This window comes from Periophthalmus magnuspinnatus, chromosome 5, assembly GCF_009829125.3.
Source record: "Periophthalmus magnuspinnatus isolate fPerMag1 chromosome 5, fPerMag1.2.pri, whole genome shotgun sequence".
Classification (NCBI taxonomy): Eukaryota; Metazoa; Chordata; class Actinopteri; order Gobiiformes; family Gobiidae; genus Periophthalmus; species Periophthalmus magnuspinnatus.
The window spans coordinates 11,072,384-11,096,614 of NC_047130.1; the positions used below are offsets into that span (position 1 = coordinate 11,072,384).

At 37.4% G+C, this 24,231-nt stretch overlaps 1 protein-coding gene across 7 annotated transcripts; it reads right to left on the reverse strand.

Annotated features, from left to right (window-relative positions):
- On the reverse strand, positions 1-24,010 carry tnip1 (TNFAIP3 interacting protein 1). 7 transcript variants are annotated; one of them, XR_008648702.1, is made up of 19 exons: positions 23,877-24,010; positions 20,472-20,638; positions 19,989-20,135; positions 19,235-19,320; positions 18,442-18,501; positions 13,701-13,901; positions 11,449-11,543; positions 9,571-9,724; positions 8,805-8,897; positions 8,644-8,709; positions 7,664-7,795; positions 7,182-7,310; positions 6,527-6,661; positions 6,325-6,450; positions 4,983-5,066; positions 4,134-4,346; positions 3,433-3,517; positions 270-2,748; positions 1-236 (listed from the first exon to the last, which is right to left on the reverse strand). XR_008648702.1 is itself a non-coding variant. In XM_033966185.2 (18 exons), exons 2-18 carry the CDS (start codon positions 20,596-20,598, stop codon positions 2,663-2,665), a joined length of 2,019 nt encoding a protein of 672 aa, XP_033822076.1. In that variant the 5' UTR covers positions 20,599-20,638; positions 23,877-24,010; the 3' UTR covers positions 1-2,662. The 7 variants fall into 7 exon arrangements, 6 of the variants coding, with proteins under 6 accessions (XP_033822076.1, XP_055077996.1, XP_055077997.1 ...); XM_033966185.2 differs by having other exon boundaries at positions 1-2,748; XM_055222021.1 differs by having other exon boundaries at positions 1-2,748; positions 3,433-3,520.
- Positions 24,011-24,231: the final 221 nt, after the last annotated feature.

Here is a 24,231-nt window from a genome sequence, read left to right on the forward strand (position 1 = left end):
AACATTTAGAATAGATTTATTAAGCCAGTCAAATACAAAAGTCTCACATGTGCTTTTGCCTAGAGCAAAGAAACAGGAAAAACAACTGCATTTTTACAGCGTACCCAAAAAGTGCAACGACGTTATGTGTGTTCCCTTAACTCAGAGGAGAGCCCTTTGAGGAGCAGAGCAGGACTAAAGACCAGGGGTGGACCAGACTAAAGACTGACGTCTGGACCCAGGACCGGAGTCTGGACCTAGAACCCAGGACCCAGGACCGGAGACTGGACCAGAGACCAGAGTCTGGACCGCAGAAGTGAGACCCAGATTTTAGTGTTAAAAAAAAAACTCTTCTGTAACTTTCATGGGAAAAAATATCATCAATTACAAATTACACTTTTTTCCATTTCTTGTTCCATTCAGTAATTCAATCACTAATGAAACATCTTTGTGTTTTTACTGTTTTGTCAATTCAGCATCAGTCACCAGATGGCACCAAAAAAACAACATAGTTTAAGTCCAATTTATTCAGATTAATTGTTTTTGTGCATTTTCTTTTATGGATTAGAATTTTGAAGGAGCCTAATTTTGATGGCCACAGAAGCTTTAACTCCCAAGACCTGGGCCTTTGTGAATGTTAGCTTGAAGTAACTGTGGTACAACTACAGTACTCAGGTATTGTACTTCATTGAAACCAGATACGGTTTGGAAACAAGAAAAAGTTCAAATACAAAATACACTCAGATGAAGAGAAAAGAGGAGGAGCTGGTTTCCATCACTGCAAAAGTCAATGTTACCTAACACTTTACAGATCCACTTTGACTGTACCCGATTTTTCCCCATGGATTTCTTACCCTAGTACATATATATTGTATAAGCAGCTCTTGAGGTCAAAATATATCTGCTGCGTGCTGTCTGCATCTAATTATAAAGCGGTTTATTGTCTGAGTATCAGGAAGTGCGCTTTAGCATGCTAGTAGTTGGTCAGAATGCATAAGGTAAGTGAGGAATAACTTTGGACCACTGCAAACCATTTTAAAGTAAACAGTTTTTCATGTTTTTAAGTAAAAATCAGGTACAGCGCCTTTAAAACATTGAGTAGTTTTACAGTGTTGGTACTTAGATTTTCAGAAATTTGGATTTTGAGTTTGACTGAATCTCAAATTCAGTTAAAAAACATAGAAATTTCTTTTTAAAAACTGAACATAAGAACACATTTTAAGTTTGAATTTTGTGCTAAAATAATTACATTGATTAAGGCTCAAAGAATTTAAAATTACTACGAAAACAAATTCTGTGTTTTTTCTGTGACATTTTAACATTTGAATTTTTTTACATTTTCCAAATTGTAGAAACCAGCTCCAGTATGTGAATGCAAACCTCTCTAAAAGACTTAAAGAGTGAAGTGAGGTTTTGAATGCGCCGTGGTGAATGAGTTTAGGTCCATCGTCATGGAAACGGCCTGTGTAACTTCTGAGTGCGGTACGAACAAAATGCTTTTCAATACTACGAGAGTTTATTCTACGACACAGAGGAACAGCATTACCCAGGACAATGGTGCACACGGATTCAATGCAACTATCAAAAAACAGCAGGATATAAATAAATTATCACAATCGCATCGTTTGCTTTAGAAAATAATCAGAAAAACAAAGTTCCAAAAATTTCAATATTTTTCCCATTGGTTTACATGGGACAGTCCTATAACATCAATGAAGACAGGGACAGCACACGGCTAGGGAAATTAAGATTTGAAATGCGAAAAAATTTTGTGAAATTTTGACAATTTTGTTTTGAATATTCATTTTCTTAATTAATAGTGATTGTTTATTCAGCAATATTGTGAGAAACTGTAATTGTACTTTTGTTAATTGGTCCTTCATTGTGCTTTTTGCGTCAGCTTAAAGAATTATTGTAGAAACTGAATAAAAAATACATAACATTTTATTTAAATGTTATTCAGTATATTTATGCATTTGAAAATGTTTTCTGCATTGAAAAATAATTCTGTGTTGACCATAGTAGGGCAAGTTATTACATCTCTCCATGCGATTTTCAACGTACTGCATTTTAATTTAAAGTGCATATGACAGGTTAGAGCGCTCATTTCACTAAAATATACTGGTAGTCAACATTATATTTAAGATTTGAAAACAAATCTTGACAAGGATTTCTAGTTTTTAAATTTTACTTCCTGGTTGGACATGAGCAGCAGAAATAAAAGCCGTACCCTTCATACCTGGAGAGAGGGTCAAGTGGCACCCTGAAGGTCTTGACTAAATAAAAAATAAAAAAAAAAGAGGAATATTTGCACTGCATATTTATATTTGTATTTCTAAACCCTATTTCCCAAAGCGTGCGCTGTCCTGTCACATTCACATGGAGTATGGCTGGAATGGCGTCCTATTGTCTGACCCGGGGAATGGCTTGTTCAAACCCTACAAAACTAAGTGCCACTTTTTTGTGTTTTTTATACATATTTGCAGAAAGAACAATCACATATTCCAACCTATTTAACAAACAACTCCAAATCCTGATCATAAAAAAGAGGAAAATCAAATCCATGTGTGTAGAGAAGAGCCAAGTGTCCACAAATAGCCTTAGAAAACCAAGTATAAACACACTGTCGGAGATATCTACAGTTGAGTAGGAAAATGTTGCCAGACCAGGGCCTCCGCAGGCTTCAGTGCTTCCCGGGGTCTGCGGGCTGTCGCTCTCGCTTCGCAAAGGCAGCAGCAGGTGGCGCCACTGTGGCTGCTGCTGACTGGTCTGTGGAAGGGCAAAGGAAATATTTTAGATTTAAGCACATTGTGAAATGGTAAACAAATACTGCCACAAAAAGTATATGGTGAACAGATAAGTATGAACATTTTGAATGTGTGTAAGTCAGTATCCAAACCAAACCAAAAGTGGCAAATACCAGCATGTGTCTTTGATGACTCACATCAAATGTGTGTATTTGCAGCTAAATGTGAACATTCACTTTATGTCTCATTTGTTTTCTGTCAGCAGATAATTTACAATTTAAATGAGCTTTGCCAACAGTCAAGCAATTTAATGCACATGTAATGATAAACAGATATTTGGCCTTTACACAGACCAAGGTTAGACCAGTGTGATCACTGGTGTAACAAGTACATTTCTGTACAAAATAGGTTTGTAACCCATTACAATCATATAGATATTATCAAAAACTTACCCCCAGGTCATAACTTGCTCAAGTCTGTGTTGCAATGTTTACTCACAACACAAAGGTTGTCGTTTAATTTCCAGCTACCAGTACATACTATAGTTGCATCCTTAGGCAAGACACTTCCCCCACATTGCGTAGTATGAATGTGGTGTGGGTGGTGGTGGGAGAGGCAGACTGACAGCTTCATTTCGTCAGTCCACCCCGGGGCAGCTGTGACTACTGTATTAACTCATCTCTAAAAGGGAGAGGAGTCTTGTTACCTGCGTTCTCTGGAGGCGGTCGTAGGCTCTCCCCCACAGCTCTGGCTCCTCTGGGCTGAGAGAAGGACGACTGCCACGGGAAACCCTGCTTACAACACAACGCAAGAGTCACCATACAAAACAAATGTCAGCACCACAGAAGTTTAATCAGGGTGAATGAATGAGCTGAAGGATGAGTGTGTGGTGTGTAGACCTAGAGCATTATTCACGGAGAAAATCAAATAGAAAGAAGAGCCTTGTTAAATAGTAGCCACTCCAGAACACAAGTGCAAAAAGGGACGGTATTTTAAAGATTAAGAATAGTTGCAGTAAGGGAAAAGTAGTAAGAGTAGCAGTCGCAGCACAAGCAGTACATCCCAGAATTTATTAGTCCTACAAGGGCTGGTAGTATATGGTATTAAAGGCGAGTAGTAGTAGTTGTGGTGGCAGCAGTAGAAGTAGCATCGGGCTTTGGGCTGGTAAGTACTCTAAGGTTCTTGAAGTATCGTAGTAGTGGTAACAGTAGTAATGTTAGAAGTAGTTGCAGTAGTAGTACTCCTTTAGACTGAGTAATAAGCAGTATTTGTCTTCACTGGAAACCCATGGATAGTAGTAAAGGTAAGAATAGTAGAAGCACCAATCTGTCTACAGCATTAAGGGCAGTAGTAATAGAATAGTAGTACTAGGAGCAGCAGTACTAGGAGCAGTAGTACCAGTCTTACCGGGGCGTTGGGCGGGTAGTCTCGTGCAGGGGGCGGGGCAGCTGTAGGCCCTGTTGCCGTGACGATCCTCGGGGGGAAGTGAACGGGCCACGCCTCCAGCCCCTGCCCCTGAACCTGCACAAAGGGCCCACAGTAGGGAGGGCTGAGGGGGGCGGGGCCTAGCACAGCGGCGGGGCCTAGAGCGGGGGGGTCACGTCTGTCCTGAGTCTGCCCCTACGACCAGCACCAGCCCGTTACCACCACGAACAACAACTTATGATTTATAGACAACTTTAAACTGTGTACGGTGTATGGAAACAACTATAATGCGAAAACTTAAAGGAACAGTATGCAAGATATTGATTTTAAATTTTATGACTTATCTGTGTCCCTTTAAGATGTTCAAAAAAATAAAATGAAATACAAATAAATAAATTGTACATGGATAAACGTGAGAAGATAATGCCATAATATCCAAAACACAACCAAGGATAAACGATCATGTAAAAAGATGAATAAGATAATGGTAAACAAACTAAACAAAATTATGGAACTATGCATGTTCAAAACAAAAACAAAAAAATGAAATGGACAATGTTGAAAGGCTGAGAACTTAAAGAAAATATGACTTTGAAAACTCCAATGTAAAATGGGGCAAGTGAAAGTATATCCAGATCAATACATGTATTAAAACCCTGTCCTATCTGGAGTGAGGCTCTTCTCCTGTAACAGTTTAGTCTAATTCACTGGTCATGAGTATGTGTATCCTCCACTGCGAGTCATGTGACACGTGGTCAGTTAAAAGACCCCCTCCTCCCTGTGTATGTTCTTGTGTTGTGTCCAGAGCAGGGGTTCGGTTGTGGTGGTCACCTGTTTATGGTGCTGCATCTGCAGTCGCTCCAGTTTGCAGCGCTCGCTCCTCTCTCTCTGACACTCGTTTTGAGCCTGGTGCAGCTGGACACCACAGTTACAAGTGTTAGAACTCAAAAACATGACATGCTACTTTATATACTCACACACGGACTACAGCTGTAAGGGAATTCTTAAGTCATTTCAATAGACTGTAGTCCAAAATGTAAAGTGCTTTTTATTTATTATCTAGTGTCAATAATCATGACTACTTAGGCCCGTCACGATAATTAATAGATTGACTTATTGTTCAGTATGCGAGAGCAGGAACAACATATTTTTGGGGTCAATATTTTTCACGTGTACTTTTTCTTTGCACTATGGGAAATTTTTTGGGTTATTTTTTGGCTCTATGGTCAGATTTAAGCCTGTAATGGAAATCTTTAGTTAGGGTTTTACCTAATTTGTACTTTTCATATAGACTGGGTACTGGTGTGCAGACCTTTTATTTCCCGTTTCTTAACTCTTAGTTCAATTATATCTTTTCCTGACCTCCAGATCCAGTGCACTGTGCTCCGTTATCCACTATCTGATGCATAGTAGGCAAACTGTTTACCCTATGTCCCAAGAAGTGTTTTGGTCTTGTGCTCCTTTATCGTGTGGTATAGATAAGCTACAGTTTAGGGCAAGACGACGCTCTGTCAGGGACGGGCAGCTCTTTACAATTGGGGCACATTTGCTTTAAAAAAATCAGACTCTATTCTAGATTTGGAATAGTTTTTGTTGTTTAAATCTGCTTTGTTTTTTTTTGAGAGTGACATAAATTAGTTTCAATATCATCGTTGATCATCTATATTTATTTCAGCAGTATATATCAAACTTCAGTATTGTGCATGTAGTCACAGACCTGTCATGATAACAAATTTTGAAGTTTGATATTGTGAAATCTATAGTCCACATGCAGATCTAAAAGTTAAAATGCTATATTTACTGTGTTGTGAGGTGTATGAGAGGTTCAGCCGCATAAAAGTTTACTAATGCCATGTTCAGGCCGAATGGGATTTCTACAAGTCGTCTTGTTTGCATGCCGAGTTTTTGTAGTCGTGCGTCTAGGCTAGCCCAACGCTTCTCAGGCATCTTCCTTCCTTCAAATGTACAGGCATCCAACTACACGCATCTGATGCAATTTTGACAAAGAAATTGCATATGGTGGCAATACAAGGAATCTCAATTTCAACATTATAACATAGAAAGTTCAATATTAAATGTGACTCCTTGTTAATTCATGTGTAACACTTGGGTCAGCTTGTTCCAAATGTGCTATATAAAAACAGAACACTGTAGATGAGTAGACTTGGAGTACCTGGTTGGTCAGATTGGTGATTTGACCCTGTAGTCTCTCCACTTGTCTCCTCAGGTCCTCCTTCTCCTCGTTCATGCGCTCACGATCACTGCGCTCTTTCCTGAAGTCCTCCTCAAAGATTTTCACCTAAACAAACAGGATTTAAGTATTTAAGTAACCCCCATAAGCATCAAATATTTAAATCCTGTAACGTGGTGTGTACCTGTTCCTTTAAGACTTGGATCTGGGTGAGCAGCTCTTGCTTCTTGAGGTTGTTGGCTGCGTCACTGAAGTTGCTCTGTCCTGGAGGCGGCTGGGACGTGGAGGGCGGGTGCAGGTTCAGGGCTTCCTCCAAAGCCTATACATTAAAACACAGCAAGGTTATATTGGTTCACTTTTATATGACTTATTGATATTACAAAAAAGTTAAAGTAAAACAAAATGGAAAGAAAAGCAGATCTGTTACTTTTGTAAGCACATTTTTTCAAAGTTATGGATCTAATGTATTACTGTCACGCAAATGTTAGGCTAATTACGCAAAATTGTAATTGTTTTCTATGGATCACACCTGGACGACAGGAATTACACAGACAAAACAAAATTGTGTTTACTATTAACAATTTTAGTGTTGATTGATAGTGTTGTATTCTCAATTACAAAAACATTGGGCAAGTTTTAATTTGGTGTCTTGGTGAATGGTTTACTTGTTTGGCATAACCTACAACTAAAACCAGTTTGAAATGTAAAAATCATCCAAATCGTCACTACCTAAACTCCAGCACTGTAACCTTTTTAAAGTTAGGTATATTTTTACATCCTTCTTTTATCTGGGATGACAAAATGCTCCATGAGTATATGAAAGAAGGTGTATTGTGTACCCGGTTGAGTCTCTGGATCTCCTTCTCCTGGTACTCCCTCTGTTTGCTCAGAGGCAGCAGCTGGTCCTGGAGGTAGCGGATCTTCTGTTTCAGCTCCGTTGTCTCAGAGTTCAGGCACTCCTTCTCTCCCTGGAACAGCATCAGAGAAACACAACAAAAATGTAATATTTAGCCTTATTCATTTGTGTTCGTGCAGGTTTGACTAGGCTAGAATTATAACTGCTTCTGTGATGTGAAATATTGAACTGGTTTCAAGACATAGGTCAAAGGTCAAAAAGGCTACATCTAAAAAAGTAAATACATCTTAAATCATCCAAATGAAATCAGAATAAATGTTGTGAATTCACAGTCAACTAGAATTTGATACAAAATACAAAGAATAAAAACTATGTAAATTATAAATGTGATATTATTTTGAATTTGAATGTGTTTTTTATATCTAAAGTGAATAGTGTTTATTTAGTTGATGCTTGGTTAAGTACCTGGACATTTTCGATCTTGGACTTTGCTAAGAGCAGTTTCTTGTCATAGTCTCTCTGCCTTTGCTCCCTCTCCGCCTCCAGCTCCATTACCGTCTTCTGAGAGTCAGCCAAACGTTGCCGCAAATCTGTGATCTGAGAAACAAATAAAATAAATATAAAAATAAATATAGAGTCTTATAACACCGTGTTAGGATAGCTTTAGTAAAAAGTAGTGACAAAAAGCACAATACTCTTGAAAAATTTGAGGAACACCATCAATTGTGATTCCAAATAAAAGATTTCCAAACAAAGCATGCAAAAGACATAAGATAAATGTGAATGTCGCCCCCAGCTCCTCACTGAAAACATAGCACTACTGATGAGACACTCAACTGTGAAGTGAAAACAAGAATTTATTCATTTCAAACTGTTTGCAGTGGGCCAGTTGTATAACTTACTGCTCACTTTCACATTCTGAGCATCCTAATTATTCACCGCGATGAGTTCATAAGCACTTGTCACAGACCTCATAGATGAAATCGGAGTTGTCATCACTGTAATGCTAACAACAACTCAAAGCACACTTCCTGGTTTGTGGACTGTAAAAACAATTTTAAGCTGCTTTTACAATATATCTATAGTGGGGCATAACTGCTACTGCTGAGGTACATGGATAAAATGAATTCAACATCAAAAAGGGCTGGATTATTAAACTCTTTGACTCAGATGGGGAGCTTTATTTAGAAATTATTAGCAACTTTACATTATAATAGTTCATCTCAGAGTGTCTTATTCATAATCTATAGTGCGTTAAAGTAGGGTTTGCATCAGGGCCCATATTACGCTATTTTCTGATCTATATTATAATGTTGTTTCCTCATCCTCATTGTGTTTCATTCACAAATATTTAACATACAAACCCTGCATATTTAGTCTGAGCGACCCCTTACAGGGACTAGTGTGGACATTAGGACATTAAAAAAAAAAACACATTTCTTCACCTTTTGTTCAAACTGTGTCTTCATGGCGTTCCACTGAATGTCCCACTGTTTGTTTACCTCCAAAACCTGATGCAGACAAAACACCATCAGTACCAATATAAAATACATAACAAATATAAAATACATGCACTTTTAAAATGAATTCAAAACATTCTCCTCACATCTTTCCTCTGTTTCTCCAGCAGTTTGATTTTCTTCTCATAGGTCTCAATGTCACAATGTTTGGTTGGCGTCTTCTCTGCTGCTTTTCCGCTCTGAAACACAGCATTCTGTTCATTTAAAGTGATAATCCAGTCCTAAAGAATAAGGGTCTGAATTAGCCAAACTGCCAACTACAGAGCATTTTGCATTTTTTGCTTCTGATCGCTCAAACAATGATGTTTATATCAAGAGCGGACTTTGAACTGCCAACCTTCGGATCAGTGGACTAACACAACTGAGCTACTAAACCAGGACTAAACCAGGACTAAACCAGGACTAAACCAGGACTAAACCAGGACTAAACCAGGACTAGGTCTGTCCTCATTCCAAAAACATTTTTTTTTATTTTAATACTCCAAATTCCGAATTAGTCTTATCAAGGAGAAATCATTATTGTTAAAGAAATGAGAGATTCATGTGAGGCTGATTGTGCTTTCTGATTGGATAATCGCCTTGAGAACAAAACACCAAATTATAACAAACAACTTGACCATCATGTCAAATGTTTTTTGTAATTAAAAATAAATCAGAACTCCATTTGTTTTCAGTAATAGCTGTATTTCATCATGTCATTTAAAATGTTTAAATCTTACATACAGTTCCTTTACAAAAACTAGGCGAGATTTTCAACAAAAACTAAAATATTGAACCTGTTAAATCCACTTTAAGAAGAATGTCATTTGAAATTAAAGTCCAAAAATTGATGTTTAGTCTTCAAGTACTTACCTTCTGTGGTGTGCTGACCTCCATCTTGGAGCATACAGCCGTGGACTCCTCCTTCACCGGCTCCTCTTTGGTTTGTCCTGGCTCTGTGGTGTCGGGCTGTGGGGCTGCTGTGGTTCCCCCAGTAACCAGCTCCTTAAGCTTCTGGTTCTCTTGTCTGTAGCAACCAAACGCACAAAAAATAAGTCTAGTCCTGTCCAATAATCAGCTGTGTCCTGTGGGAAGACCCTACATTACCCAACTGAGCAGTTCTACTGACAACCAAGAACCAAAAGTGAAAGATGGGCTGGAACTGGGTTAGAAGTGTCCTCAGTGAATGCTTTGTCAAGTTGTGCGTCATATACTATTGTCACTTTCATTCTCATTCATTTGTGAACTTTGCACTAACTTAGCAGTCAATACGCCATAGAAGTGTAATACCCCTCTTTAAGTCTAACACCTAACATATTTAGATCACCATGTTACCTTTTATTGCTTTAAAAATGCTGTATTTGCCAAAAACATTGTATTAACATTTTTGGTTGCTCTGAATCTCCCCTTGCTCGCTGTGCCACGTCACTCCCCCTTCAGAACGCTATCACAACATAATCAGTGTGCATCCCACTAATAACTACTGCACATCGCATCAGGTTTGTCAAGTTGTTGTTTATAGCTTGCATCATGCTTTTGTATATTTATAGAAAATTGTCACGGGAGCACGAGTGACGTAGGCTTCTGGGCTGATCATTGGATAGTATCGTACTGCTAAACATTAGGAGGGTTTGAATAGTGCCTGGCAGAGATCACTAAATTACACAAACATACATAGATTACATCTAGAACCTCTTCAGGCATGTTTTTGAAAACAATGTTATAACATGGCAGAAAGCTTCAAAAAGTCAATTTTGCATAATACCCCTACTTAAAAGTGACAGGTTAGACAGCACTTTTCATTAAAACAGTTCTCGTTACATATCACGGAATTTACTAATAATCTTAACTAGTAGCTCCCATTTTGAAGTTAACATAATTTTCCTTCCTGGTTGGACACGGGCAGCAGATGTGATATAAGGAGAGGTAATTTCTGAACAGTTTCCTGGCAACCATATGTTAACAAGACCCAAACCTTGAACTTAATAGCTATGATGAGACTAATAAAAATGACATGACTACATCTTTTTTTTAAGAATTTGAATAATCAGAAAAACATGAACACTTGTCATAAGCACTTCAATGGTTTTTCCAGCTAACTTACGCCATGGACTAAAACCAAGACTGAACTGTCAACTAAGCCATGGAGGGAAGAGCAGACTGAAACTAAAAGAGCATTTGATAAGTTTTCGTGCTTTTATATCACTTGGTTTGGTGGGATAGTACCTGTGGTAATTATTCATCATAGTTTCACATCAGTTGAGTGTAATTTTATGAAAAAAAGAAAAGTTGAAAATTACAGGAAGTAGTGCTGAGTTCTAAACAGGAATTCCTCTACTATCAATGCACAAGGAACACATTTTTCAGGGGAAAGCACTGCTCACGAGGAAGACATATCAGCTGACAGCTTATTTCCCAAAGTAAGATGTGAATTTTGTACAGTCATTACATTTTTAACTACCAAGATGAGCTATTGCCCTTGTTTACAGTTTACTAGGGAATAGTTCTTCGTATCTCATAACTGCTGCCCGTGTCCATGAGAGTTTTGCTAAATCCACCCACACACTTGGTTTAGAATGTGTATCAAGCAATGTACTGTCCAGATCATAATATTCTTTAAACTGTATCTGAACAGAACAAAACCTGCGGTCAAACTAAACCAGAGCCAAATCCCTATAGACCCTAAAGTGCATCAGTTGCCCCTCCACACAGTTTGAGCGCCCCCTGGTGGTGAGTGAAAGTACAGCAGACCTGAGCTGCTCGAGGTCTCTGTTCCGGATGTGGTGATCTTCCTCCATTTTCTTGCGCAATTCATTGTTCTCCTGCCTCAGCTGCTCACACAGGGTCTGCAACACAAACATAACACAAATAACATCGGAGCAGCTTAGAGTAGAGCCGCTGCTACGTCAAGAGGAGTTAGCTGAGGAGGCTCGGGCATCTGTTCCAAATGCCTCCTGGACGCCTCAGTGAGGAGGTGTCCCGGGCATGTCCCACCGGGAGAAGGCCCTCGGATATGACTATGGCCATGTCCCAATTCGCCAAATGCACCCTTTGAAGGGTCCCTTCGAAGTACTCTTCAAAGTGTAGTTTGAAGGTTCCGGTCGAGAATCTGCCCTCCTCAGTGTAGCCGCCATCTTGCTGAAGTGGGACAGGCCTAAACCAGGGACTGCACTTCCACCGCTGTCTTTGAGCGTACGATATGTACATTACGTACGTTATTTTTAATGATTTATTATTTAATAGAAGAAAAGTCAAGATGTCGTCGTCACAGCCGTTTCTTTCTGTTTAGATTGAATATCAATAGGCAAATATAAGTTTCAAGGTAATTTTTTTCTCAATTGTAGCTACTTCATAACTTTAACAAAATATACCTTGTGAAAACGTAATAACAGAGACAGAGGTAACAATATAATTTTGACATTCATAGTCTATAAACCAGAGAACACTGATTAGTTGTACATATAGTGGGATATTGCAGTTTAATGGTTTGGTATTTTGGCCAGTGTCTACACCACTTTAATAACAGTAGAGGGCACTGTTTCCCTTCTATGCCGTGCCAGTTCTTTTCATTTGATTATTATAAGGTATTTTCTAGCAGTGCAGCGCTACATCAAGCTAGTATCTTGATTTACTAACACGAAAGTAAATGACACGTGCCCACGAGGGGCGCAGACCTATGGAATCTACGGAACTCATGAAGATTTTGTGCATGTCTCAGGACTCTCTTCTATCGTTTCTGGAGAGTCCGTTGCTTCATTGTTCACATTACCTGTGTGCAACTCATTAAACCCTTCTGACTTTATGTTTCAGTCTCTTGGTCTTTGGTGCTTACAATAGAAACGAGCATTCTTACATTATTCTTATTGCAGTAATAATTTTTAATGATAATAATGTCTTCTTATTGTCTAGCAATAACTCCACATTTCTTTATTCCATGTAACTTCTTTTTAATCATCAAACGCACTGTACAGATCTTTATTCAGATTTAACAGTTTCATGTCGCTCTGTTGTAGATGAGGTAAACCAGTACGAACATTTGAACGTGTATTGCGCAACGGACTCCATTTTCTTCTCTTTTTTGCGTAGCCGCGGTGCATGATGGGATATAGAAGTGCGTGAAGTGTGAACGGATGCAGGCTTCAGTTACGTCCGATCTCCATGGAAACGGTGCAAAGGGAAGGGCAGGTTTGTCGGCCGCATTCAGTAGGGTGGGTTGAAATGGGACAGCCCTTGTCGCACCGGAAATCACATCACTGCCCTTCAAACCGCCCTTCCAATGGTGATTCTAAGGCCAGGTGGGCGAATTGGGGCATGGCCTATGTCTCTCGGCTGGCCTGGGAGTGTTTTGGGAATCCCCTGAAAGAGCTGGAGGAAGTGTCTGGGGTGGAGGAGGTCTGCGAGTCCCTCATGTGTACGCGCTGTTTGTTAAGGGGATTTAATCTACCAATTCTAAGACGGTGCCAGTACTAATACTCGTCAATGTGCCACTGATACCAAGAGCCAATACCACTATAATTGTGCTGCATTTTATGTGACACTCAGAACTTGCCTCAGTCCAACAGAAAGAAGCACATTAACTGTTCTGCACATTAGCTTTAATCACACGTGTCACAGAAACTATGAAAAGAACCCCTGTAAATTTTAACTGTTAAATTTATGTCTGGTATCGGTACTCAGTATTGGCAAGTACTCAAAATGAAATACTCATGCTTGTTTTAGACAAAGTGGTACTAATGCATCCCTAGTAGTAGTGGCAGTCAAGGCATTTGCAATACTACAAGACACACTATTGTGAAATACATTTCAGGGATATTACAACTATTGGATGTAGTCACAATTTCCCAGGATAGGTCCAAACATGTCTGTGCCTCAGTGGGTCGATCATGAGCTTTATCATAATAGAAAATGTATATAAAAATATACATACATAAACACAATAAATAAATACATTGATAAGCAGATGAAAAGGAGGTTTCCTCCAGTTTGCAGGCCTGGAGCAGTACCTGCAGCAGGGAGGTCCTCTGCTCGTTCTTCTGGACTTTGGAGGACAGGTGGTGGAACTCCACAGCCATGCGTCCCAGGTGGGCCAGCAGCTGGTTGGGGTTGGACTCCTCAGCGAAGATACTGAAGGAGCTCTCCAGGCGTTTGAGCTGAGAGGCCAGCTCAATGTTCTCCTGAGGGAGGAGGGGGATCACCGACCCGGCCTGTAATGACATTTTAATGTCAACCAAAATGTAAAATGAATTAAATTACTGACAAACACAATTTGAATGGACACAACTGGCAAATCACAAAGGCTGTAATTTTTGAAGTAAGATCATTTCCTCCACAAATAACAACATCTCCCGTCTTATTCTGCATAAAGCTGCTAACTCTGCAGGTTAGATCTGTACAAACATGTTGTGAAATGTGATTCTTGTATTAGTTTATCAGATTAGATTTCAGTCATTTTGTCAGTTTTTCTGTGCATATTTAAAATGTGAACTTGGAACACAAAACTATTTTTAAAACTGAAAATTGCAAATGTGATGTAATCACAATGTTTGGCCAAAATATTTAATTGTGATTTTTCTGACAAATTGTTCAGCTGCAATTTACAGAAAATAGAATTAACAACAGACAATTAGTATATAGACCATTATAGTAGTATTACAATGTTAAGTTAAATAATTAAATATAATTAATAAAAATGATTCAATAAATGTTTTGTTAAACTCTCACTTTCTTCACACTGGGGTCAAAAAGATAAAAAGGAGTCAGTCCAACATCTTTACAATGATCCATTTTAAAAAGGCAGACTTCTTATTTTGCCAAACATAACTGCAAATTTAATCATAAGAAAAAGAAAACCTAATAATAATGTACCAGTTTTCTTTCTTTTTGTTAAATATACATGTTTAAAATGTCTTTTTGAGTATGGAAACTGTATATTATGCCTTCTTAAATTTTAAAATGTTCAAAATTAAAGCAACTCTATACCATTAAATCACAAAATGAATGAATTAATAAATGAATAAATAAATATCTTCAAACCTCAGATCCTGACACATTAAATCCTTTGTGTTTAAAATCATCCATTCACAACCGGAGTTCTCTCAGAAATAAAAACCTTCTGCCATAGTAGACAGTATTTATATAAACCATACTTGGGAGTCATGGCGTCATATTATCTAAAAATATACTCAAAATAAAGTCACTAGCTGATCTGGAACGAGTTTGTCCTGTTTCAAAGTAAAAATATCCTCATGGGAGTGGAATGTATGCAACACTTCATCTCATACTTTGATCAAATTTCTGAGAACATGCGTCACTATGATGGTTAACTACGACAAATAATCAACAAAGACCAGCTCTAAACAAAACAACGTAGTATATTTTACCATGACGGCAGTACTGCGGAAGAACATAGTAAATGTAATGCAATTTTCTAAAGTAAAAGAAAAAATGTTATATATATATATATATATATATATATATATATATAAATAAAGAAAGAAAGAATGAGATTTAACCTAAAAAGTAAAAAAAAAAAAAAGATAGTACATATTGTTTTCAAAGTTTAATAATGTATACATGCTTTTATAGTAATTAGTTAGAATCCATTTTACATGTTGTAAAAATGTCTTTGTAATCGCTCAGTCATCCAGGTCTGTAGTGTGTGACCATGTCCTTGAGTGATAAAATTTTCTTTTGCTATTCTAAATATAAATTTCTGTTATAACTTTGTAAATTTCACCTTAATCATAAAATTCTGCAAAGAGAAGAAAATAAAATGTTGTCATATTTATTTGTCAAATAATAACTATTATGTAAATTGGGAGAGCTTTTGCCTTTGTGTAATATGTAATATACAGATGTTGGATGACAGTTATGGATTTACCTCTAATTATGACACATTTACTGCATGTGTATATTTTATAACGTAAATTTATAAACTTCAACAAAATTGTTGAATTATAAAAAACAGGTAAGATTTCAAGCCAAATCTTAAAAAGCCTGTCAACATTTTTTTCCTATGTATTTGAGCAAAATGTGTCTTTGTACTGTAAAAGCGCTTTATTGTGAGAGAATCAAAAAGTGTGCAGTTTGCATTGTTGTTAGCTCCAGCAAAACTTCGCTCTGGTCATCATCGCTGTGAATAAATAGGATGCTTGGAATTCAAAATGGTAACTCAGGAATAACTTTAGCACTGCAAACCGTTTAAAATGAACTAGTTCAGTTTTCCACATTGTTAAGACAATAAAACTCAGGACTGCCTTTAAATATTATATTACCTACATTTTAGTAAAATTGTCTGACCTTAACACATTTATATTTAAAATATACAAGTGCTACAATATACATAGCTTACTTTTCATAGCAGCTGACAGCATAACTGTCATACCTTTAGCATCCATAGGCACTGCATTCTCCTGCCTTTACTAAGCCCATGATTCAGGTCCAGCTAAGCCTGGACTTCCCCCACAATGAGTCAAGCTCCAACCTGGCGGTCATCTTTGTTTAGTCACAAAACACTGGATCAGTTACAGCGAAGCGGGACAGGCCTAACGGGAGGGGGACTACAGGCACATGGACGTTCCCAAGTGGACCCATACTAAAGACAAACAAATCTTCCATTAGCGTCAGTGCTAGTTCATAAGTATTGTCTTAGTGCTGACGAGTCCTGCTTGGGATAGTCCGTCATTGGCTACCAGTAGAGCCAATTAATTAATCATCAACTAGTAAAAATGTTATTTCTATTTTACATTTTAAACCAAATAAAAGCTCAATATGGGGACTGAAGGCTGCTAGATGGAAAATGTTTACAAATAACGTCTTATTTATTAAAGCAGACCTATTCTGTAAAATTTACTTTTCAGAGCCTTTAGCCGTGGTATAGTTGATTCCCCTTCTCATTTACCCTCTTAAAGTTGTATTTGGTGTTATTCGTGCATGTTTGAGTAATCTTTAAATTGCTTATTTTCAAAACACCATATTGCCAATCAGTCCCTGTTTTCGGCGCTACAGACATGCGCCCACTGCTCTACGCTAACTTTGTTTTCAATGCATTGTCATTTTGGTACAAAAGAAAAAAAATCTGCAGCTCATTAGCGTGATGTGCAGCTATCCATCGGAGGGGCCGGTGTTATGGTTCTTAAGGGTCAACTCAGGGTGCCTGGTCCAAATAATGTGGGTGTGGCTTGTTAGGACTAAACAACTTCTTTTTTTTTTACTTCTGATATATGTTTTTCAGTCTTATTCCATATTCCTTTAGTGGAGGATCATTTGAAGGTGTAAGTGACACAGCGAGTTTGGACACAATGCTGTGTTGACTCAGGGCAGTAATATCCTGACATCAAGAAAGGACTATCCATTTGCATTCTGCATGCTGATACTGTATTTAAAACTCATTAAACTAATGCTTAAGTGTTTTCTTTGATGACCTACTGTTAAATATAATACTAAGTTCATATAGGCACATGCATAGAGCCTAGGTCTAGGAGAACTACTTTTATTGGACTTTTGCCTATTCATGTTGGTGCTGTCCATCAACATAATCATGAATTTCCACTTACTCAGGACAGTAAATCAGAACATGCAACAAGATATGAACTGTAAATCATTTTGAATAGCTTTATTTAGTCCAGATAAGTCACTCAGTTGGCTACAAATACATATACAGTCTGTGGCTACCACCCAATTCAAGCACAAAGTGACAAACGGGAAATACTGCTTGTATTCCATGCAAATACTATCCAAACCCTGTCATGAAAACAACAGGCCTTTATATTTTCCAATATCTACCTCTGATCTCTGTCACAGTCAAAACCTTGTGAGTGTGAGTTTAAATGGCATACACATTATGTTTAATGCATATCATTAAGAGCAGTAGTTTGATGGTTAGAACAACTTGAGTTGACTGTAGTTGACTACAGAGGTGGGTAGTACTCAGGTACCTTTACTTGAGTAACTTTTAAAAGAAATTGTACTTTTCAGAGTTCTGTAAATCATTGCAGCATTCTTTTACTCCTACTTGTACTGTTGCTTGAGTAAAAGTTTTGTTTACTCTTCCCACTGTAAGAAAATACCAGATTTTGTGAATTAGTTAATATATTATCCTTCCAATTACATTAACTTCAAATTATAAATCAGATGTTAAGCCTCAACACTTACTCTTTAAGTTATTCTTCCTTGAGTAGTACTTTTCCCCAAATACTTTTTTACTCCAATTTCTTGGACCACTACTTTGTACTTCTACTTTAATAACATTATTTTTAAAGTGACTTTGCTCTTATTTAAGTACAAATTTTTGGCTACTCTGCCACCTCTGGTCCACATTATGATGATTGTAATTAATCACTGAAGTCCCAGCTCCTGATTTACTCATTTTGATGTATGAAATATTTTACCCTGTAGATGAGTTTAGAGCAGGGGGTTACAACGGTAAAAGCCTTTAAAAATATTATGTTAACGATAACTAACACCAACTGATGCAAAAAAAAATACTTGCACAACAGTTTCCTTTATCCTCACAGCGCAAACTTGTTTAGGCTAAGTTTTAGTTTAAAGTTACTTTAAAGTTATGTCCTGTCCTGTCTGTGTCATTACTGGTGTATTTAGCATCTTTTAGCATTAGCAAACCGCTAGCAATAGCCCCTCTCTGCACTTTAGACAAAAACCATCCACCCTAATATACCTTATATTTAAAAAAAAAAAAAAAAAAAACGTAAAAATATTGTTCCATGTATTTAGTAAAGCACTTACAGTTAAGGCGTCTGCTGTCTTGCCCTCCATGTTGACCACTTCAAACTCTGATAAGGCCTCCTGTGGACAAGAGACACGGTTAAGAAGGGAATTCAGGGAAGGAGACATTTTATTATTGTCACAACAAAGTAAAAGAAGTAGAAGGCAGAAGTAGAATGAAAAGTATTACAAGTACGCAAGATGAATAACAATTGAAAAAACAGGCCTTAAATCCAACTATTGACAGAATATGTAAACTATAAGTGTGCAAAGAGTCAAAGTTTACTTAAAGGGTAATGCTAATGGTGTTCCCTTGTCCCGAGCTCACTGAAAGTTTTATTTTTATTGATTCATGCATGAGTATTCCTGCGTTGTCCTGCAATTGAAGCTTGGTGCTCAAAAAATTTCAATTTTCACCTACCCCCTATGTCCACTGCATGTACTTGTGCTTATTCAAAAAGATCCATACTTGCAATAGTGAAATACCACTATGAAGAGGCAGGGCTTCTCACTTCTGCACTTAAGCAGGAAGTCAATGGACACATTTCTGTTACTAAGCTGTTTCAGATCAATATTGCAGTTTACAAAGAACAAAACCTAAAATCATGATCTACATATGCTATAGTTTAGTACCAAAATAAAAAATGTCTTCTTTAATTTCCAGTCCCACAAAAATGTATGAATGTATTTAAAATGTGCACATCGTATTTGAGTATTTGGCTTGTGGGATCAGTATATAAATATGTATAAAAAGTATCAAGTACCTTTCCTAAAACAGTATAATATGAAGAGTATGTGCTTGTTGCTGACTCACTATGGGCTTCTCGGGCTGCAGAGTCTTCCCTAAACAGATGGTCTGGTCGTCCTTCTGCTCCGAGGTGGGATGGAGACACACTTTACCTGAACGTCAAAACAGCACAATTTACAGTTCTATAGTTTGAATGGCCTGGTTTATAAAGACATCAAATTATGAATAATCTAGGAAGTAATACATTTTAGAAATATTGTGAACTCACTAAAGTGCTAAGTATGGTTGGTGTATGGTTGGTTCATGGTAGAACAGGTTTCAAAGGTTGTCATCTGGACATTGTTTTTGAAATCGAGATGTTTCAGAAGCCATTTTCAATCTGAGGTTTTTTTGGTCTGGGGTTAGAATTTATATAGCCCCATGAGGAGGGAGTGGCTAAAGCGACACACACTAGAACCTTCATATGCAATTTGGAAGCAATTAGTATATAGCAAAAACTGTACTGAATTACATAAGTCAATGGAGAGCTAAATGTCCCAAATGTCTCAATCTAAACACACATCTTCTGTGTAAAATCTTCTAACCTTGTAGTTTTGACCTTTACTTGTGTTTTCAAATTAATGGGATTCTAATTATCTCATTTCATCTTATTAAAATGCAAAACCAGTGGTAGCAGACTTCTTGTAAGTTAGTGGATTGAGTAAAATTAGAAAAAATTTGACCACTGTGCACTACCCATTCCCTCAGTGTGCATGTCTTACCCAGTCCCTCAGGGTGCATGGGCCTTACCCAGTACCTCAGTGTGGCACATGCGTCTTACCCAGTCCCTCAGTGTGCATGGGCCCTCCTCCTGTGCAGAGACTGGCTGCAATGCTGCTGGACTTCAGGGCCTCATTGTCCCGCACCAGCTCCTCCACCCTCTGCCTCAGCCGGGACGCCTCGGACTGGGACTCCTCTAGTAAGTCCCCTGAAAACAAACAAACAAAGATATCCTGAATAGGGAATACTTTCACATTGAGTAACATTATTTTATAGTGTAAAAACATGACATAATGCATTAGCTTTGTATTTTATCAGACTAATTTTGTCTCAGGGAATGTTCTGTTTGCACTGTGAAAAAATCTAAAATAAAAAGTAAAATAAAATGTAAAAAGTATTTTTTTAAAAAGCTTTGTTTGTTTCACCATTCAGTTATGTATCGTATATATAGAAAAAAATAATATTCTTAACACTTATTTTTTGTACGTGTATCAGTTACTTTCCAACACTGTCTACTACTCTTGGTGTGTGACTGGCTCCTCACCTAGGCTCTTGAGGCCCTTCATCCTCTCGCGCAGCATGCTGTTCTCTTCCAGCAGCTGCCTGTAGCTCTGCTCTTTGGGCTCACTCCCGCCCGGGTCATAGATGCGGTATGGACCCTTGCCCTCCATGGCCACGGCTCACTGGCAAAACATTGCCCGCTCCACACAACTGCAAGAGACAAGAAACAACATGACAATGGTTTGTTACAGCTGAAGATAGCACAAAGGAAGTTTTGAATGTTGTGAATAGTATTGTAATGATCTGATACGTTGTGGTTGGTTCAGAGTTGACACCTTTTGTTGTTCTTGTGACTGTTTTTGTTATTGGCATAGATTCCAAGTGTCACATACAAAAGCAGTTACATTAACACTAAGCTGATGTGAAGGTTCTATTTGTCAATTACTGGGTTGTTTCGGAGATTGAGTGAGTGAGACTGCTGCTGTTGTTGTTCTGCTTCTGTTTTTGCGTGGGTTACAGCCTACAGTAGCCCTTCAGAAAATAAACAAGCAGAAAGAAAGAAATTTGAAATTTGGCCTATTTCCTTACACCAAAACAGTGCCATTAAATTCAAGTTTAAAAAGGTAAATCGGTATTCACAATTTTAGTTCAAGTTAGCATAATTGTAGAGGTGGGAGCAATATATAAATAAATATCTTAATGGTTGTTTGGAGATACAGCTGCACAACAGATCACAAAAATATTGATACCAACTGATGCAATGATAAATTTTGCAACATACTGAACTTATCACAATAACCTCAAAATTCTCCATCTGACGAAAATGAGTTTCACTAGTAAATTAAAACATGTATGTAGTTTTTACTTTGTTGTAACTGAATTGAGCCAAAACATATATTACAATATTGCAAAAATATCAATACTGCAGTTCTCAACAGCCATTTCTCAAAAAATTCTAATAACGTCCAGCTATATTTGGAGGTATGCTACAGTAGAACAAACTTGCCAGGTACCACAACATTTATATGCACGTTTTAGCACATTTTTGTTTTAATTCAAATTTCTTCTTTTAGTTGTTGTGCTTTTGGGCATGTTTTAACTACAGTTCCGGCTATAACTAAACCAGCCTTGAATAAGAGTGTAACTTGTAAATGATAAGCACAGAACATATTTACAGACACAAAGTAAACAGGATGTAGGGGAAGGCCCAGTCACCAGTGACCAGGGAATTAAAATTAGTGATGCAGCGAATAATCAGAATAATAGTGATTAGCTATTCAAATAATTAGAATGATATTTTAAAAGATGTAATCATTATCTGCACTATACAGATTCTGAAACACATACAACCTTTTTAATAACAAAGACAAATTAATGCACTATTAAAATGACCCACAATCTTTAGTTGCCGCCATAATTCAAATCTTACAGTGTCACATTTCAGACTGCTTTGTTTGATAGCATATTTATTTATTTTCTAAATATTAAGTTACTAAATATTTATATTTTTTATATCTTAAATATTTTCCTAAATACATTAAGCCCATGTAATGCAGTATTAAGGAGGTAGCCCCCCTGTTGAGAAAGAGTGAACACAGCTTTTCTGCAATAAAAGGAAGGAATATCCAAATAACAAAATATTTTACTATGAGCACAGCCAGAAAGTATAGTAATGAATTACTTGCAATTATTTGCTATTAAAATACACTTGAACTACAACTACAACTACAACTACTACTACTACTACTACTTCATATTTTCTGTCATTAACAGGGCTCAATACAATACATAGCACTTAACATTAAAAAATGACTGAAAGGGTTTAGGCTGAAGTTAAGTACTTATTAATAATCCCTAACCCCAACACCAAGCCAATATGCCACGCATATAAGTATACAACTTCTATAGTCATCAAGCAACAATCTGGAAAACACAAACAATATCAATGTGTAGCAATGGTTATACGTATTTATTATTTCATTCAAAAATATATTTAAAATAATGGGAATAGAAGGTTTTTGTTTGTTGATAATGCAGTGTTTGACAACCTTATTATTTCCAAAAGAATTCAGTCAAGATTGTCAAACTACAATTTCTGGTCAAGCTTGTTATAAATACAGTTAGCCTAAAGAAACAGAATACACTGTGTTTGCAGGCATTAAAAATATTGTTAAAATGTATGCATCATATTAGATAAGACCAAGAATTAAGCTGAAATTAAAAATATAACAAAGATATCAAATTCAATTAAACTATACTGAATTACTACGTTGACTTTTCTGTTAATTTTGTGAATAAATGGTCAATTAAATGCAAAGTAAATCTATTCTAACCATATTATATTTTTGTATCAAATAACCACTGATGTAGAATAAAGGTCAACAGGTGTACTTTGGTTAAAGCTGTAACTCAAGTTCAAGTAGTCTTCTCATGTATTCCCACAAAACCTTTAAAATATGTTTTTAAAAAGTCTTTATTAGTTAGTACTAAAGCTACAGCATAAGCAGAGCAGCAAATAACTTTAGTCAACATAAGGTTTTATTACTCTATTACAAATCAAAAGTATAATGAGATAAAAATTACTCTTAGACACTTTTTGATTTGTTAAGAGGAAGTCAGTTTAGACATTAGTATATGGTCAACGTGTCTCATTAATTTACCTTTTATGCATTTCTAATAATAACGAGAAATAACCATATGGTGACAAAAAATATCTAAAATAAACAAACTGCATTTTAAACAGGTGAGTCATAAATCTAAACAAATATTATAAGCAATAGGTAACTGCTGTCAGCATTTATAATTAGATGTACAAATAAAATAGCTGTAAGAGCTTAGAAGAGACTGGGGATAGCCATAATGTATACAAAGCACAGTAGACGTAAACAACATCAAAATCGACCGTTTTAAAAGCCAGTTTGACTACTGATTTGCATCTTAAATATTTGATCATGTCATAGTAAGCCATTGATCTTACCTTAAATTATGAATGCCCGTAATACTACGCTAGAAAGGCTTTTCCAGGGAGCGCAGACAACAAAAGCAACAATCCCCAACTCCACAGCTGCTAACCTCCCCTAAGAACAACAAGACGAGGCTAACGCTGCTAACCGAACACTGCTAATCGCACAAAGAAATATTCAATCAATCCGTCCGATCGCCATCAAATCCGACAAACGGGAACCCAGCGTGCTAAAACCCCGCTCCCGATGCCACCTTGATTGGCTGGAGGAGGCTAATATTAGTTTTCGCTGTTGTCATGCAAATTAGCAGCAGCAGCATCCTCGTTAGCTCCGTGCTAAAGCTAACGCGACAAGACAGCCCGAGATGGAGCCGTGCGTGGGGCGACCCGGGGCGAGTCGAAAGCAGGATGGGAGGCGCGGTGAAGCCGGGTTAGATGGAGGTTACAGCGGGGATATGAAGGCAGGGAGACGGGTAGAAGAGGTACCTTGGTGCTCGCTCGGCCTCTCGAGTCTGTGGCAGGCGGAAGTGGTGAGAAGAACGGGGAAATTCCAGCTCGTTTGATGTAAACAGGACAAGTACGGAAGCCCCCGAGGCGAGCACGAAAGGCGAAAGAGGTTATGCCATAGCCGAAAATTGGAGGAAAATCTTTAAAACGTGAAATATTAAATATGGTGTGTATAATACAAAATTCTGGGGAAAAATATTTAAATAAAAAAATATATAATCAAAAAAAATATCAAAATACAATACAACTAAAAATTGTATTAAAACCAAAAAACACAAATATAATATAATATAGCCATAAAACTCCTATAGACAAACACAAGACGCTATAAAAT